The 18,283-nt window shown below is 35.4% G+C and overlaps 1 protein-coding gene across 1 annotated transcript; it reads right to left on the bottom strand.

Annotated features, from left to right (window-relative positions):
- Window positions 1-11,271: 11,271 nt before the first annotated feature.
- Window positions 11,272-12,859, bottom strand: LOC112083927. The gene is made up of 3 exons (XM_024152149.1): window positions 12,571-12,859; window positions 12,231-12,471; window positions 11,272-12,019 (listed from the first exon to the last, which is right to left on the bottom strand). The coding sequence occupies exons 1-3, from the start codon at window positions 12,857-12,859 to the stop codon at window positions 11,272-11,274; spliced, it is 1,278 nt and encodes a 425-aa protein (XP_024007917.1).
- Window positions 12,860-18,283: the final 5,424 nt, after the last annotated feature.

Raw genomic sequence — 18,283 nt, 5'->3', positions numbered from 1 at the left:
ACTTACATGGTGGGACAGAAAAGTGTCAAACCGAAAGAGGAGCCGCTTGAAAGCTATCAATACATGGGTCGACATGAATGATCTAATGAGGCAAAGGTATGTTCCTCAACATTTTTATAGAGACTTACAGTATCGTTTTCGAACTATTAAACAGGGAACCGGGACCGTGAAAGAATACTATGAAGAGTTTGAATGCTTGAGGAACCGATTGGAGCTCAATGAAGATGAAGAGGCTCTAATGACACAATTTCTTAATGGGTTACAAGAGAAGATCAGCCAAAAAACGGAGAGACAGGTCTATCAAGATTTCAAAGATCTCTTCCACTTATCTATACAAGCAGCAGCACATAAAGAAGAAGATCACCAACACTAGAAGCAAGCCACAAACCGTTTGGAACTCAAACTTCAACAAACCCCTAGACATAGGCAAGAGTGTGGATATTGATTCACGTTTCAAAGACAAAGCGGTGGAGACAAGCAAAGACACCAGACCAGAGGCTGGTAAGACTAATTATCCTCTACGTGCAAGAGATATTACTTATTTTAAATGCAGGGGAAGAGGTTATATGTTTCGCGAGTGCCCAAACAACTGAGTAATTCTCATGACTCAGGTTGGAGATTATGAGTCACAAGATGAGGTTGACGTTGAAGGTGATCCAGACGATGAGTATGGTGACATAGCTTATCTAGACACAGGAGAACTCCTCATCACTAAATGCGTCTTGAGTGTAATGGTGGACCCAGATGAGACCATACAAAGAGAGAACATTTTCCATAGCCGTTGCACCATTAAAGGCAAGGTATGCAATCTTATTATAGATGGTGGGTCATGTATTAATGTTGTAAGTGCTCACATGGTTGATAAGCTAGGCCTTGAGAGAACTAAGCATCCACGACCCTATTGGGTGAGATGGCTCGAAGACAAGGTAGAGCTTAAGATTACTGATCAAGTAACAATTCCATTTAGCAGAGGTAAACATCAAGATCAGGTGTTATGCGATGTAGTTCCTATATAAACTGGACATTTACTGCTAGGTAAACCATGGCATTTTGATAGAGAAACTAAACATAATTTGGACTAACACGTTTTGATATATTCTACTTCAATCCCAAAAACAACACGCTCTACCGTGTTGAAATCCAAGGTAACCATGAAGTGTCTGACATGAATTAACCAAAGCGTTTACGTCTTTGTAGACAATGTGGAGAATCTTAAGTTTAATCTTATGAACACAAGCCCGCTCACCAGAACAGAAGCGTAAACCCAAGAGTACAGGAACGTTTGAGAGCGTTAACAAATTTGATGCTCTGTGTCTTCTGCGATCCCTTGCTCCCCCAAGTCGGCTAAAAGCTCTATTTATTAAAAGTTATTCTCTATAGTCATCAAAGAAATTCTTAAGATATTTAAATTTTTTATTTATGTTAGGTATTTTTGGTTGTAAGTGTGACTTCTTATTTACAAGTTTTTGTGTGAGCGTTATCTTTCCGTTGGCTTATCTTATTTTGTTCTTTCTGTCTGATTATCACAAAACTCTTTTTTTTTTCGTAATCTAATATTATCTGCTATGAGATAGTCGCTTCTTTCTTTCGCCATGGATTTTTTAAAGATAAAAGGAAACACTTTGATTAGCGATGGTGTAAGAGAAACTTAGATTAAGATTCAATACTTAGTTTCAATAGACAAAAAGGGCTTGGCTGCAAGAGACTGAACGAGTTGGGTTTTGTTGAGGACTCTTGTTTCCTACTTTCTTTTGATCTGTGGTTTAACACTTATATAACACATTGATTCATAGAGAAGAAGAGAAAAGCCGCTGAAACATTTATGAAAGAGGTTAGAGAGCAAAATACAAAGCTAATCAGATGCTGAGTCTCGGGTTTAATTTCACTCTTCTCACTTATAATGCTCTGTTAAATGGTTTGAGTTTTTTTTATAAAAAAATAATAATTCTTGAAGAGTAAAGACAGTACCTACTACACTGTAATCGAGGCATTAATTTATAATTTGGAAACTCAGAGGATACTTGAATACTTTATTGATCATGGCCGCAAACCAAAGACTCTAAGAGTTAGTGAGATTTGATTCTCAGCTGCTGAATGTTAGGATGGAATATCTGCGGACTCCATTTACTCTATTTGAGATGATTCCTGCTTCTAGATAATATATACTAACCAGTTCGTTTGAAACTCAAATTTGTATGAGAAACTCAGATTGCTAACCGTGAGACTGTTTGTTTCGCTTGTAGTGAATATACTAACCAGTTCGTTAATTATTATGTAACATTTTATGTTCTTTACTTCATTCTCAAAAAGAACTCTCTCCAAATTGTTGAAATCAAAGGTTTTGGAGATATGTTTAACGCTGGTAGTAGGAGTGATGTTTACGCCTTTGTAGACCAAGTAAAGGAGCTCTAATTTGATATTATGAAGGCAACATATGCTATGTTGTTTTTTGGTGACAAAAATAGTTTTAAGAGGTCCTGTTAAAGCAAGCTAAGGAATGTAACGGGCCGAAAACGAATTCACTTGGGGGTGTTAGGGGCGAAGTCCCTACAATTTCTTTATTGGGCTAGATTTAGGTTTTCCTTTCTCTAGTGGGTTTGGGAGTTGGTTTGTTTTAAAGTTATAAATACAAACTTAAAGATTTGTAATTACTCATTCACATAATCAATAAAAACCTCTAAAAAGGTGTTTACCTCAATTGTGATTTCTTTCTATAATTTATTATTTTCTTCGTGTTTGATTCACAACATGCTACAACATCTATAAGCTCATCAGAAAAGAAGCGTAAACTCACGAGCACATCAACATCATCTAACATTGTCAATACTCAAGGGGATGATTAATTTACGGGTGTAAAATACTTACGTTTATTTTATTCATGTCGCCTCAAGTTGATTTCATGATATTTATGACATAGACGCTTAGCTATATTGGCTGTGATTGTGACTTCTCGTTTACAATTTGGTTTTTTATCTGTTTAAATTATTATGTTTGATTTTTACTCTAAGCAAACAACTTACTTCTACAATATACATCTGGTATATATTTAACTAGGTTAGGACTGGCGCCAAATACGGGTTTACAATGTATACAAAGCTGATTCAAATTTATAAAAGGTTTGCAAGTTATATATAATCTCTTGAAAGGATATGTTTTAATATTCTTTTATTCTAACAATACTAACTATCATAAATCATTTATGTAATTTTTTTATAACAGTTAAAAGCTTCAATAGTTGGATAATGGTATTGTAATATGTATCGTGAATAAACCCATAAATTTTTATAGTTAAATAATGATACTTTTGAAAACGTACAACATAATTTGATGTTATAAACTGGTTTTTAAGAGAATTAGAACAACTAATTAAGATATACAAGATTAAAAAAAAAAAACAAATCCAAAAAATAATCACTATTCAAAATTAAGATCTAAATATTTACCAAATAAGTGTATAAAATTCACAAAACCAATTGAGTTAAGAAAAAAATGAGTTTTTCGTCTCCACATAATCGTTTTTCATTATTTTCTTTTTTTTCTCATATTTATCTTTTGGTTTTTCTTCATTATCTTCTTTTTCTTATCTTTCTTCATATTCTCCACCTTTAACTCTCTTTCTTCTCTCACAATATTTTTAGTTTCCTTTCATTTTCTTTTATTTCTTCTTCATTCTAGATGTCTTTTCTTACTTTTTATTCTTTAAGTTTTTTTTCACATCTTCTTCTTCGTATTTTTCACATCTTATCTTCATCTTCTTCCTCTTCTACTTCTTCTTTTTCTTCATCGCCTTCGTCTTCTTTGTTCTCTCTGACTTTTATTCTTCTTGTATTTCTTAATCTTTTTATATTACATGTTCTTGAAAAATTTAACTCTCTCTCTCCCCTTCCATGCGTCCCTCCCTATCATTCTCTCTCTCTCCATCCATTTGTTTCAGTATTTCTCTCTCACTCTCTCCTTCCTCCCTCGTCCTAAGTTGTATATATCATACGATTTAGACAACTACATTTAAAATAAGAAATGTTTCGGAAATAAAAAAATAAGAACACAGAAAACACAAACTAACATAGATTTAATGTCATGTACTCAGAATGTTTAACTCTCTCTTTCCCCTTTCTCTTACTCTCTCTCTCTCTCTAGTTCTCTCACTCACTGTCTCTCTCTCCATCTATATGTCCCTGTAATCATTAACTAAATTTCTCTCTCTCACTCTCTCTCTTTCTCCAAATTCATCGTCCTCATCCTCTTCCCATTCTTATTTTTCAATATTTTCGTCTTGTTATAATTTTTCTTATTGTTTTTTGTCTTCTTCTTCTTCTTCATCATCGACTTCAATTTTCTTATTTCTTATGTTTTCTTTCATCTTCTTCATTGTCTTCAACTTCTATATCAATTCCCTCTTCAGATTTTTCTCCTTCTTCTTGCTCTTCTATTTTGTTACAATCTTCTTTCTACTCTTTATCTTTTGGTTTAGTTTTTCTTCGTATTTTACTTATTCTTTTTTTTTCTTTGGTTTTTATTCGTCTTCTTCTTCATTCTCTAATTTAAAGGCCTTTGTTTTCTTTTTCTGTCCAAAATTCTTTATCTTCTTCTTCTTCATCGTCTTTGACTGGTACTTTTTTTTCTTCCTCTTATATATCTTTCGATTTTCTTATTTCTCATTCTTTTCGTTCATCTTCATCATTGTTTTTGACTTCTTCTTCATCATCTTTGTATTCTCTCAGTTCTTCTTCTTCTTTATCTTCTTCATCTTTGATGTTTATTAGCCTTCTTTATTCTTTACTTCTTATTCCTCTCTGGTCTTCGTCAGACTTATATTCTTCTGGTTTTTCGTCATCTTTTTTTTTTCATCTTCACCTACTTCATTTTCCCATTTCTTTTTCTATTACTTTGTTTCTTCATCTTTCATTTTTTTCTTCTGGTTTTCTTCTTCAACTCGAACTTCCTTTTTTTTCTTATCATTATTCTTCTTCACTATTTCGTGTTCTCATCTTCTTCTTATTCTTCATGGTTTTATTCAAATTTATATTCGTCTTTTTGTTTAATTCTTATTATCAACTACATCTTCTTCTTTACATTTTGATTTATCCATTTTTTCTCCTCTTCTTCTACTTCTTCTTTTTCCATTTTTTTCTTCTACTTTGTCTTCTATATTTTCATCATCCTTGTACCCTCCGATCGACTTCATCTTCTTATTAGATTATATAATAATACTAATTTTAAGAGCATAGTTAAAAAACCCCAGGATATACATTGTTTACTTTGATCATGACATATGCATAGATTATATAATAAATAATAATTTTCAGAGCTTAGGTAAACAATCACAATCATATCTAACAAAAATCTAGACATATTGGAAATCATAAACACCACAAAAAACCAATGAATAACTATATGGCATCTTTGAAAAAATAAACTATCGTAAATAAATAGAAAAAGAGAATCTTGACTAAAAACCACACTACAATTCTATATATATATATATATATATAGTGTAATCATTAAACCACAAAACATATAACTAAAACGCACCAAATATCAATCTAATCGACCGAAAAAATAATACAAAACCAAATTCAAAGACCCAAACAAAAAATTACCAACCGAAGAAACGAACCACTAAGTACACAAATCCTTAGCTACTGGATATCATCTATATATAAGCGTGAGCACTAAGATTAACAACTTCCAATAAAAATACCTAACAACGTCCAACAAAAGTCTCAAATAGTAAGCCTCTCAATCGAAACCAGACAGAACAGAACAAAAAATTGAAGAAATTGTTAAAATAATATAATTAAAGAAAAGAAAATCAAAGACAATGCAAAGAATTGACGGAACTTATACTAAAAATATTGAAGAGATCTCCATACATGAAAGGGATTCATCATAGCACCTGCACGTAACAAAGCAGTGAACCTCATTTGAAGAGAGCAGTGAGAACCCCATTGACTTGCCTTATAGAAAGTTTTGACATACTCGGTATCATCATGAGTTAAACTTAAATCATAACATGCATTTTTGAAAGTAGGATGGACAACACCATTTAATTATTCTTATATCAATATAAGAACATGGACTGCAAACAACGTGCAATAAACCCTTAATCAGTAAGCTTCCCCAGCTTAAGGGTTACAGTTGGATATAATACTCGGTGTGGAGATGCCACAGAGGGGGATGCCATGACGTTTTTTTACAATCTCAAACCCAACGTATCAGAGATTCAGAATACAGATACGATCTGGCTTATGGATAGTTCTGATTACACTTCGAAAAACGATTTGACATTGAGGCAGATGATACAGAAAAATCTGAATATCATGAAGGGGAAATTCATAAAAAACTATTTGACATTGAGGACGATTGCTAGTCGCTACAGAAAATTCATAAAAGTTTTGAAGCAAATAACTATAAGGCAATAAATTTACAAATGAAAATTTATAGAATCTAAAAAAACATTTCAAGCACGAACTAAAATAAAAACATAAATTTATATTTACCTGAAGATTTCATTGTAAGACGAGAGATGAAGTACAGAACCAACAATGGAATCTCTACTAAGAATAGGCATAAATAATAGTATATATTTTTTTTTAAAGAGATGTACAATTTTTTTATAAAAAAAATGCTATGATTTGGTTTTTTTTTTTTAAAAAAAAAGAGGTAAACGTTTTTTTTTTCTAAATTAGCTATGATTGTTTTTTAAAAAAAAAATGTGAACAATTTTTTTTTTGAAAAATATGCTTAAACTTAGTAGACAGATGTTATATGAGTATATTTAGCACGATGGATACGCTAGGTTTTAGGTTAGTATCGACTTCTACATTGGTGGCCCATAAATCGTTGGCTAGGACGAACTTCAAGACTAGTGACCCATTAACAAAATCGCTGGGCTATAATTGAGGGAAAAAAAACCATGTAAGACTATGTACAATGATTTGTTTTTTTCAACACCTTCTTTTTTCTCTTTTAAGACTCCACATCATCTTTTCTCTCTTCCATCTAAGAATTCAACATTCACTCACTTTTTACCCTCTACAATAGTTTGTTTGATAAAACTCAACACTCTACCCTACTACACTTTAACATCTCTTTAATTGCAAAACATTTCAAATCTAATAATTGTTAAGATTTGAATATTTAAAAAGATAACTATAAGAATTTTGGGTGAAATTATTTTAAGATTCATTTTACTAAAAAAACTAATAAATAAATAATCAAAAGTTAATTAGAAGCTAACTAGCAAAAAAAAAAAAATTATGTCCAAATTAAGTGAAATTAGTCTCTATTTATAAAATATGAAAAATGATAAATTTTTATAAAAAAAAGTTGAAAAAATATAATTTTTTATAAAATAAATGATCTCAAATCTTTTAGATGAAAAATATATATCAAGAATATGAACTGCCAATCAATAACTGCCACATGCTTTTTCTCTCTCTTCCTTTACTTTTTCAACATGAATCTTTTCAACATAATTTAATCCACATCAGATTTTTTTTTGTTTTCAGCTTGCCATTCCAAATGTTCAAGTTTAATTTATTTTTTCAACTAGCCATTGTAAGGGCATCTCCAAAAGCAACCTTAAATCTTCAAATATGAGGTTTTATTCACTCCAAAAGCAACCGTAAAACTTCAGAATTTGAGGTTTTGAACAATGAAACCTTATATTTGAGGTTGCACTGTTCAAAACCTCAAATTTAAGGTTTGCAATTTTTATTTGCATTTTAGTCCTCACAATAATATATTTTATAAAGAATTACTTTACTTTTTACGTTTATCATTTTAATCCAAACAATTATCTTTATGTAAATTTATCTTATAATGTAATTTTTAATTTTATTATAAATTTTATAATATAATTTTAATAAATGATATTTTTAATGTATTTTTTTGTTATTTATAAAGTTATATGATTTTTAATAATAATAATTAAAAGTAAGGATTATAATACAATATTTTAAATTTTGTAACAGTAAATTTGAGATTTTACTTTTGGAGACAAACACCATCAAACCTTAAATTTGAAGTTTGACCAACCTCAAATTTGAAGTCCTTTTTGGAGATTGATGAAAGAAAACAAAAACATAATAAATAAAAAAAAGTTACTAAAATCATTAAAAAATGTATATTGATAAAGTTAACAATTATCTTTAAACCAAAATTTAGACTAAAGAACTTGAAATTTGGATGAAAGAACTAAAAAGAGATTGATAGTTAAACTAAAAATCAAAAATAGATTCACTTATAAAACAATATAAAACAAAACCTCTCTCCTAGTACGTATAAAGAGAGAGAGCAATCCAATAGGAAAAAAAAAAAACTAAAGATTTAGATTCGTCCAAGGTTCGACCGGTTTATGCCTTTAAACCGAATTTGACTTAAATTTATCGAACCGCATGGAATTTGGTTCGATTCGTAATGAATGCACTAGAAGTCTAGAGCACCATATGTATACTGAGTTAGTGTTCCTGGAACAGAGATATATTCAAATGTCACTGAAATTTCGTTAAGCACCATATGTATAAGTAGTGAGAGATTTGGTGAAAGAAATAAGTTTTAAGATAACAATCTTGGTTTTTGTGATTGTTGTGTCTACTATAAAACCCAATTCTTAGATACAAGTTATTGTATATAAACTTTTATATATTAAAAAATGCGTTTTTGTTTTTCCTTGTAAATCCGACTTTATAGTTTATTCTCAAGGCTAAAGATCGAGCCGAATTTATACACTTGAAACATTATGATCAACCCAATGTGGCCTTAAACAGAAATCAAACCACGATTTGGTTCGGTTCGAAATGAATGCCCTAGGGCTCCCGAACTCTATACGTGTATATATTAGAGATTGCCTATACGATGAATTGATTTCCATTCATTTCTCTCTCTCCGTTCCTTCTGATGATGGATTCACTACCGATTGATCTCATTCACGATATATTCTCTAGATTGCCTACCAAGTCAATAGTGATGTCTCGTTGCGTGTCGAAGCAATGGGAGTCCATTCTTTGCCGTCCAGTTTTCACCGAACTGTTCCTAACCAGGCCACCGCGTCTCTTCTTCGCCTTGAAGGATATCGTAGCAATGAATGGCACTTCTTCTCATTGCCTCAGGCACATAGTCCACATGAAAGGTCGTCTCTTGTAGTAGAGGCCGATTCTCATTCTCAGTTGAAGCTCGCTGGAGACATACGGCTAGTCTTTTGTAGTCGTGCCTCTGGTTTGTTCTGTTTCCGTCTGGTCTCAAAACAGTATATGGATACAGTGCAGCATCTGATATATAACCCACCCACAAGACAGCACACAGTCTTACCTAAACTGAGAATGAACGAACGAAGGTGGTACACCTTTTTAGGGTTTGATCCGATTGACAAGCAATTTAAGGTACTACTTTGCATGTCCAGACCACTTTTTGAATGTGATTATAGAATTCTGACATTAGGAACCGGAGAGATGTGCTGGAGGAAGATTAAACCTCCCTTAACCCATTATCCTACTGCTGACTCGTCTCAAGGGATATGCATCGATGGAGTTTTGTATTACTTTGCTCGAGAAAAAGATGAAAGGCTTTGTGTGATAATTTGCTTTGATGTTAGGTCTGAAAAATTCAAGTCTATCAACGCAATATCCATTTATTTTGGATGGGATGTAAATTAGCTGTGATTAGTTGGCGGCGTTATAACACTCGCTCTGGTGAAAGGCCTACCTTTGAGTTGTGTATGTGGGTTTTAGAGGATTACGAGATACAAGAAGCGCCAAAATATGCCTGCACTTTTCCGGATAGTAAACTCATTGATGTTGACGTCGTTGGAGTGACCGCAACAGGGGAAATTGTTTTGTCGGAGATATATAGATTGAAACCTTATTATGTGTTCTACTTTAATCCCGAAAGCAACAGTCTCTGCAGTGTTAAAATCCAAGGTAACCATGAAGTGCTTGAGGACAGGAGTTACCAAAGAGTTTGCACCTTTGTAGACTATGTAGAGGATCTTAATTTTAATATGAGAGCTCACCTGCTACAAGATCGTCATAGGTTTGAGAGCATTAACAAATTTGATGCTCTGTCTCTTTTAGATGATGATTAATTTGCAGGTGTCAAAACGTGATTGCTTCCCTTGCTCTCCCAAATCGGCTAAAAGTTCCTGTTTAATAAAAGTGGTATTCTCTTTTCTGTAAACATCAAAGTTATCAAAGAAATTCTTTTAAGAAATTAAGTTTTTGGCTGAAGTTGTCTCCATAATATTTATAGCTATTTTGGCTTGTAAGTATGTTTTGACTTGTCATCTCAGGTTTCGTGAGAGCTTTATCACTCTGTTGGCTTAATTACCATTTTGTTCAAATTCTCTTCTTTGAGATATGAGACGCTGCTTTCTTTGTGCATGCATTTTATTTATTTTGAGTAGACAAAAATTGGCATTGGTAAGAGTATTCTTGGCGGCAACGAAGATTCTTGGGGGCTCTGTAGCACCAACGAGGAAAGACATATCAGCACCAAAAGGGTTTCTTGCCATGTACGATGGAGATAGAATCAGAAGAAGAAACAATCTAGACATTGTGCCAGTCGCTTATTGGGATGCTTGATGATCCCTTGTCCTGAAGATACTTTTCTCAGTGTAGCTTCTCATAATATGATGAGGAATTGCTCTCTGGTTATACAAATCATGAAGAGATATAAGCAGTGCCGGATCTGGAGACAGCCTGATGAAACATTCGCTTATAGCCCCCAAAATTTTTCTTTGGTTATTTATGAATTTTTCGACCCCCAAATCACAAAAGAAAAAATTTGTTCTTAAATTGTTTATAGCCCCCAAATTCTCAGATCCGGCCCTGGATATAAGATGCATGTCTGAAACTAAAATTAACCATAAATAGTAGGCTGAATAACATTTATGCCGTAATATAAAATCAGTGAACTTTGTAACAAGTATTTCGGAGGAATTCGAAACGTATCTTAGATCGGTACTAAGTTAAAACTAGCAACTAAAAAGTTCAAAACAAATCAGAAAACTCATCAGAAAATTGGAAGATGGTAAGATTGTAACCGAGAAATACGATGAATGAGGATATTGTATTGCAATCAAGAGAATTACAAAGATTCAGTATCCATTGTTATCGATCTCATCACGATCGAAACCCAGAAGACTCATATCGTCTCACGAGTTTGTTACAACTGAGAAAACTGAATAATCCCAAGTTGAATTCCCCAACGACTTTTTAAAAGGAAAATATCAAAAAACGGCAAATACTCTAAAACAACTAGAGTCTTCTTAAGTCAACTTGACACTTTGACTTTCTTCTCTTCTCCTTTGCCATTTTCTCCATCCACGTTTGCAAGATTCTTTTTCCTCTGTCTCTCATAGACCCTACCGTGGAACCTATCAATACCCGCCCCTTTAAGATGCAGCGTGTCCTCAAGCGCAAAAGTTGGGTAAGATCGTTCAAACTCCCGAACAGAAAACCAAGTCGCCTCATGTTGAGGAAGATCCTTCCAAGTAATAAGCAGTTCCAATCCACCGTGCTTATCAAAACGTGTCTCCAACACTGCATCCGGTTCCAACACAAACTCTCCCGCATCCGTGAATGTCTCCGGTAATGCAGTTACAGTGTTTTGCGAACCAATGGCTGCCTTTAACTGAGACACATGAAATACCGGATGAATCTTGGAAGAAGCTGGTAATTTCAATCTGTATGCAGCTTTGCCAATCTTCTCAATCACTTCAAATGGACCATAAAATCTGGCCGCCAATTTTTGACACAACCTCCTCGTGACTGAATGCTGTCTATAGGGTTGAAGTTTCAGATAAACCATATCTCCCATCTCAAAAGAAACGTCTCTTCTATGTTTATCTGCATATGATTTCATCATGTCCTGAGCACGAGTCAATTGTTCCTTAATCTGTGTCAACATCGTGTCACGTTCTCTCAGAGCCTTTTCTAACTCAAAGTTAGCCGTTGAACCTTCTTCAAAAAACAGCAAGGTTGGTGGTTCACGTCCATACACCACATGAAAAGGAGTCGTTCTGAGGGAAGAGTGAAAGTTGGTATTAAACCAAAATTCAGCCCAGTGCAGATACTTGAACCAGGTTTTCGGATGGTCGGATGCAAAACACCTTAAGAATGTTTCCAAACATCGATTCGTTACTTCCGTCTGGCCATCTGTTTGTGGGTGAAAAGCGGAACTGAATTTCAGTTTAGTTCCTGCCAAGCGGAAACACTCTTTCCAGAACTTACTCAAGAATATCCAATCCCGGTCTGAGGAAACCGTGTAGCCGAACTATCTCAGAAATGAACTTGGAAGCAACCTTGGTTGCAGTGAACGGATGTTTTAGTCCAATAAAGTGGCTGTACTTGCTCAACCGATCGACCACAACCAATATCACGTTAATTCCATTTGAAGACGGTAGCTCTTCGACAAAGTCAAGACTAATATCTTTCCATATTTTGTCTGGAATCGGAAGTGGTTGTAACAGACCTGCATGGGCCAATGTCGAGTATTTGTGAGTTTGACATGTACCACAAGCAGATATGTAGTCTGATATTGTTTTCTTCATTTCCTTCCAATGAAATAAACCTTGTATTCGCTTCAAGGTCTTTAGAACACCCGAATGACCACCCATAAAAGCATCATGAAACTCATGTAGAATCAACGGTATCATCGATGAACTCTGAGGAATCAACAATCTATTCTTGTACCACACACGGTCATCTTTCAGAATAAATCCCTTCTTCACTGGTTCTGAAGATAACAACTTAGCTTTCAGTTCCTGGATGTCAACATCTTTATCGATTTCTTCAAATAAAGTCTGTAACTGAATGGTTTGAGGAATAATCACCGCAAAAAATTCCACTACTGATACCATTCGAAGTTCTTGATCAATCCGAGAAAGACCATCCGCAGCTTTGTTTTCCACCCCCGGCTTGTAAAAACTTTCAAATTGATATCCCAATCATCTCTGCAACCATCGTTGGTACTCCATTGAGACTTCTCTTTGTTCCAAAAGGAACTTTAAACTCTTCTGGTCGATGTGAACAATGAATTTCCGACCTATCAGATAGTGTCGCCACTTTTGAACCGCCAGTACAATTGCCATCAACTCCCTCTCATATATTGGCTTTAACTGTTCACGAGATGTCAAACTGTGGCTGAAGAATGCAATAGGACGTTTCTGTTGCATCAAGACTGCCCCTAACCCGAAACCTGAGGCGTTAGTTTGGACGATAAATGGTTCCTCGAAGTTCGGTAATTGTAATACTGGAGCTGAAATCATAGCATTCTTTAGAGTATCAAAGGCTAACTGAGCCTTAGAAGACCATTCAAATCCATGTTTCTTCAATAATTCTGTTAATGGTCTAGCGATGCACCCGTACCCTTGTACAAACCTTCTGTAATATCCGGTTAGACCAAGAAATCCTCTTAAGGCTTTAACTGATTTCGGTGTTGGCCAATCTCTCATTGCTTTCGTCTTTTCCGGATCTGTTGATACTCCTTTTTCTGATATTATATGGCCTAAATAATCGACCTGAGACTGCCCAAATAGACACTTTTTCCTGTTTGCAAATAGTGTTTGTTCCTCAAACACCTGTAAAACCATTTGCAAGTGTTTCACATGCTCGTCTATTGATGCACTGTAGATGAGGATATCATCGAAAAACACTAGCACAAACTTCCGAAGAAATGATCTGAAAATCTGATTCATCAAAGCCGGAAATGTAGCTGGGGCATTAGTCAATCCAAAGGGCATCACTAAAAATTCATAGTGACCCTCATGTGTCCTAAAATTTGTTTTAGGAATGTCAGCTTCAGTCATCCTTATCTGATGATACCCTGATCTCAGATCCAACTTAGAAAAGATCTTCGCACCGTACAGTTCATCCAACAATTGATCTATCATGGAAATGGGATACTTGTCTAAGATTGTTGCTTTGTTAAGTGTTCTATAATCCACACAAAAACACCAGTTGTTGTCTTTCTTCCTCACCAATAAGACTGGACTGGAGAAAGGACTTTTGCTGTGTCGGATTATACCAGCATCTAACATTTCTGTGACAAGCTTCTCCATAGCTTCTTTACTCGCGTGTGGGTATCTATATTGTCGTACCGATACAGAGGTAACTCCCGGCATTAATGTAATAGAGTGTTCATTGCCTCTAATTGGAGGTAGACCCGTAGGAACCTCGAATATATGTGGAAATTTGTCAAGAACAGTGTGTACCGGGGCTAATGATTTTAGGGAAATTCTTTGAGATTGTAGGTCAGCATCCCCAACTAGATTAACTCTTTGACCTCCATATATAAAACTCCACTCATGATTTTCCCAATCCACTTCGCATTTGCCCAAGGTTCGCAGCCATTGTACTCCCAGAATTATATCAACACCTCCTAATTCCAGAGAGATAAAGTCTGCTGTGAACTCTGTTCCTTGTAAGTAGAAAACGATTTGTTTACATACTCCTGTTCCATCCGCTAGAATACCAGTGCCCAATTTAACCTGAATATTCTTGTGTACCTCCATTGGAAGTTTGATCTGCTTCACTACTTTTGGATCAACGAAGTTGTGTGTGGCACCACTGTCTATCATGAAAACCAGTGTCGATTTGCCAATGGTGCTTCTTAACTTTGTCGTGGAAGGTGCATCTAATCCCATGAATGCATTGAATGATATTTGCATCATCTGTATCTCCTCCATTGTAGATTCGTCTTCCCTTTCAATCATATTCTCATCCAAAACTTCAAGTTCATACCCATTCACCACCGTGATAACCTGAAGTTCCCTGTTCGGGCATATTGCTTCATGTGCCTTAGAATATTTGGCATCACATTTAAAACAGAGACCATTCTTCCTTTTCTCATCCAATTCAGCATCAGAGAACGTTTGACGGGGTCGGAAGTTGGTTCTATCAGCTAACGCCGGCCTATTCTGATGTCCATTTGAGAATTGACCATTACTTGTAGCTGATGTTTGTTGCACTGATTTCTGCCAAGGCTTTTGGAATGGTGCTGCAGATTTGTAGTTAGTGGTAATGACAGCTTTCTTTGGTTTCCAATCTGGCTGATAAGCTGCACTGACCAACTTACAAAATGCACTTGACTCCATTTTCAAGACAGCTATAATATGGTTCCTTAATCCTTTTGGCTCCTTCATCCTGATCACCTCTTTCATTTCAGGTTTCAATCCGTTGTAGAAAACATTAGTCAGACTTTTGTCATCCATTCCTGATACTTGTGACGACGACTCCTGAAATTCTGTCGCATATTCTCGAATTGAACCAGTTTGCTGGATACAGCACAATCTCTTCCCTGGTTCGTCATCCATTGATTCCCCAAAATTGTCAAGCAATCTTTGTTTAAAATCCATCCAACTCACAAACATTTCTTGTTCAATTTCCCAGTTAAACCAGCTCAACCCTGGACCTTCCAAACTCAGCGAGACCAGATCCAATTTTTGTGCATCCGTATAACTTCCCAATCTGAAAAATCTTTCTGCTCTTGCAATCCATCCATATGGTAAAGAACTGTTGAACACTAGCATATCGACCTTTCGTAATAAACTCTCACGAGTTGCTAAAACATCCGATATTCTCCGATAACCTAACTGATTATCATCCGATTCTGTTCCAGAGGGATTAGAGTGAACCTGTTGATTCGCTCGAGAATGCGACGGATTTGTTTCGGAATCAGTCACGATTGCTTTAGATAGCGCTCGTTCCTCACGATGAGCAGGATCGAGCTTCTCCAATGTTGATGCGATCGTCGACAATAGTTCCGAGTGTCGATGCATCGCTTCCGCTTGAGCTTCTAATCTCCGATTTATCGCAAACATCCTCCGACTTAGTTCTCCCGTTTTCTGGGATGATTGTTCCCAGTTCTCCTTCATAACCTCCATTTCCGCGTGAATTTCCTTCATATTCTCTTCCACCGCGGTCAATCGCGATGAAGACTCCATTGCATCTTCCATCTTGAAGCTTGAATCGCGAGATCCGAAACGTCACGACGCACCAATTTGGTAAGATTGTAACCGAGAAATACGATGAATGAGGATATTGTATTGCAATCAAGAGAATTCCAAAGATTCAGTATCCATTGTTATCGATCTCATCACGATCGAAACCCAAAAGACTCATATCGTCTCTCTACGAGTTTGTTACAACTAAGAAAACTGAATAATCCCAAGTTGAATTCCCCAACAACCTTTTAAAAGAAAAATATCCAAAAACGGCAAATACTCTAAAACAACTAGAGTCTTCTTAAGTAAACTTGACACTTTGACTTTCTTCTCTTCTCTTTTGCTATTTTCTCCATCCACGTTTGCAAGATTCTTTTTCCTCTGTCTCTCATAGACCCTTACCGTGGAACCTATCAGAAGATCAACAAGAAATTCAAAATTCAACGGTGGTGAACGCTGCAGACAACATCAATATTGACGAAACAACATTATCTCAACACTAAAATAATGTTTTCAAAGAGCAAACACATGATCTTTAATCCTATTTAAAAGATTTTTTTTTTTTTTTGGTCTCTCTAACAGAGATTCAGTTGCTGAAAGGAGTGGGTAAGAACTCCATTAGTGTTAGAGAGGCATTTTCGATGAACTAGTCTCTGTCCTTGAACAACTAAAGACAAAAAAAAAGCACCATTGTTTTCGATTTCTTGGTCAATTATAAGACGATGGATGAAGCCATAGAGTGCTTTTACCTGCTGATGTAAACAAGATTTTGATCCCAAAACTGAAACTTGTAATTGATTTCGAGTTTGTTATCAATGTCGTTGATTGCACAGAGAAAGCATGCATGCTGATATATATAGGATGAAGATTAAGTCGAATTTGACAACCTTATGATAAATAACGTATTGTGCAAGGAATAGAAATTGAAAAGGCCAAAGAATCATGGAGAGTTTTTGAATTAAGCCATAACATCCTCACTTACAAGTTACAAATACCTTGAAAAAGGCCAAGGAATCATGGATGAGATGGTGAAAGAAGTTTTGTCCAGATGATGTGACATACATATTAGAGATAAGAGGGCAATCCAATAGACAAAAGAGTCACGAATCGATCGGTTTATGCCTTTAAACTAAAAATTTGGTTCGGTTTGGAGTAACCCTAAAGTCCCCACGAACTCTATAGATCTTCATAGCGATGATTTGTAGATTTGTGCAACATACAACAATCATGAATTCCATCCCGAATGATCTCTTTCTAGAGATATTCTCGAGACTGACTGCAAAGTCTGTCGAGAGGTGTTGTTGCGTGTCGAAGCAAAGTCCTTTTCTCGTCCACGTCTCTTATACGTCATCGAAGGACTTGATGGTGAGTGGAGCATCTACTCCTCGACTCAGCTTCAAAATCAAAGGCGTCCCTTGTATTAGCTGCTGATTCTCATATGAAGCTCTCTGAAGACATGCGGCTAACATTTTGTGGCTATGCCGCTGGTTTGATCTGTTTCCTTCGCATGCCGATCTCAAACAATGAAGAAGATTTAATGCATGTGATATGTAACCCTAGCACAGGACAGTGTGTGAGCTTACCTAAACTGACAAAGAGCATATGTTCAAATAGCTTTTTAGGGTTTGATCCGATTGACAAGCAATTCAAGGTACTGTCCATGGCTACTCTAGATTATAATGATGATCTAGATTATGATGATGATCATACAATTCTGACGTTAGAAACTGGAAAGATGAATAGCATATGCATCAACGGGATTTTGTATTACTTTTCTAGAATTAGGAGACCACCTTATCAGATAATAGTTTGCTTTGATGTAAAGTCTGAGAAATACAAATTCATTGAGGCAGATGTCTTTGATGCTAAACTGATAAACTATAAAGGTAAATTAGGTGGGATAGCATGGCATGCCATTAAGCTGCGTATGTTTGTCCTAGAGGATGCCGAGAAACAGGAATTTTTGGAATATGTCTACACTTTTCAGAGTAATTATTTATTTAATCCCTACAATAAAGTTTCCATCGACGTCGCAGGAGTGACAGCTACTGGTGAAATTGTGCTGTCCATGAGTAATACAAATAGACTGTTTTATGTTTTCTACTTCAGTCCTGAAAGAAACACTCTCCAAAGTGTTGAAATTCAAGGTTTTGATGAAGATATGTTTTACAACTCTTGGAATGAAGTTTATGCCTTTGTAAACCATGTAGAAGATCTCAAGTTTAATATAACGAAGATAACATGCTGCAACTTCTATATGCCCACCAGAAGAGAAGCGTGAACCCACGAATTCACCTGCAACAAGATCGTCAAGATGATGATTCATTTACAGGTTTAAGA

The sequence above is a fragment of the Eutrema salsugineum genome, unplaced genomic scaffold (genome assembly GCF_000478725.1).
Source record: "Eutrema salsugineum unplaced genomic scaffold, Eutsalg1_0 scaffold_5, whole genome shotgun sequence".
Taxonomy (NCBI): Eukaryota; Viridiplantae; Streptophyta; class Magnoliopsida; order Brassicales; family Brassicaceae; genus Eutrema; species Eutrema salsugineum.
This window is presented reverse-complemented; position numbering and strand designations above follow the sequence as displayed.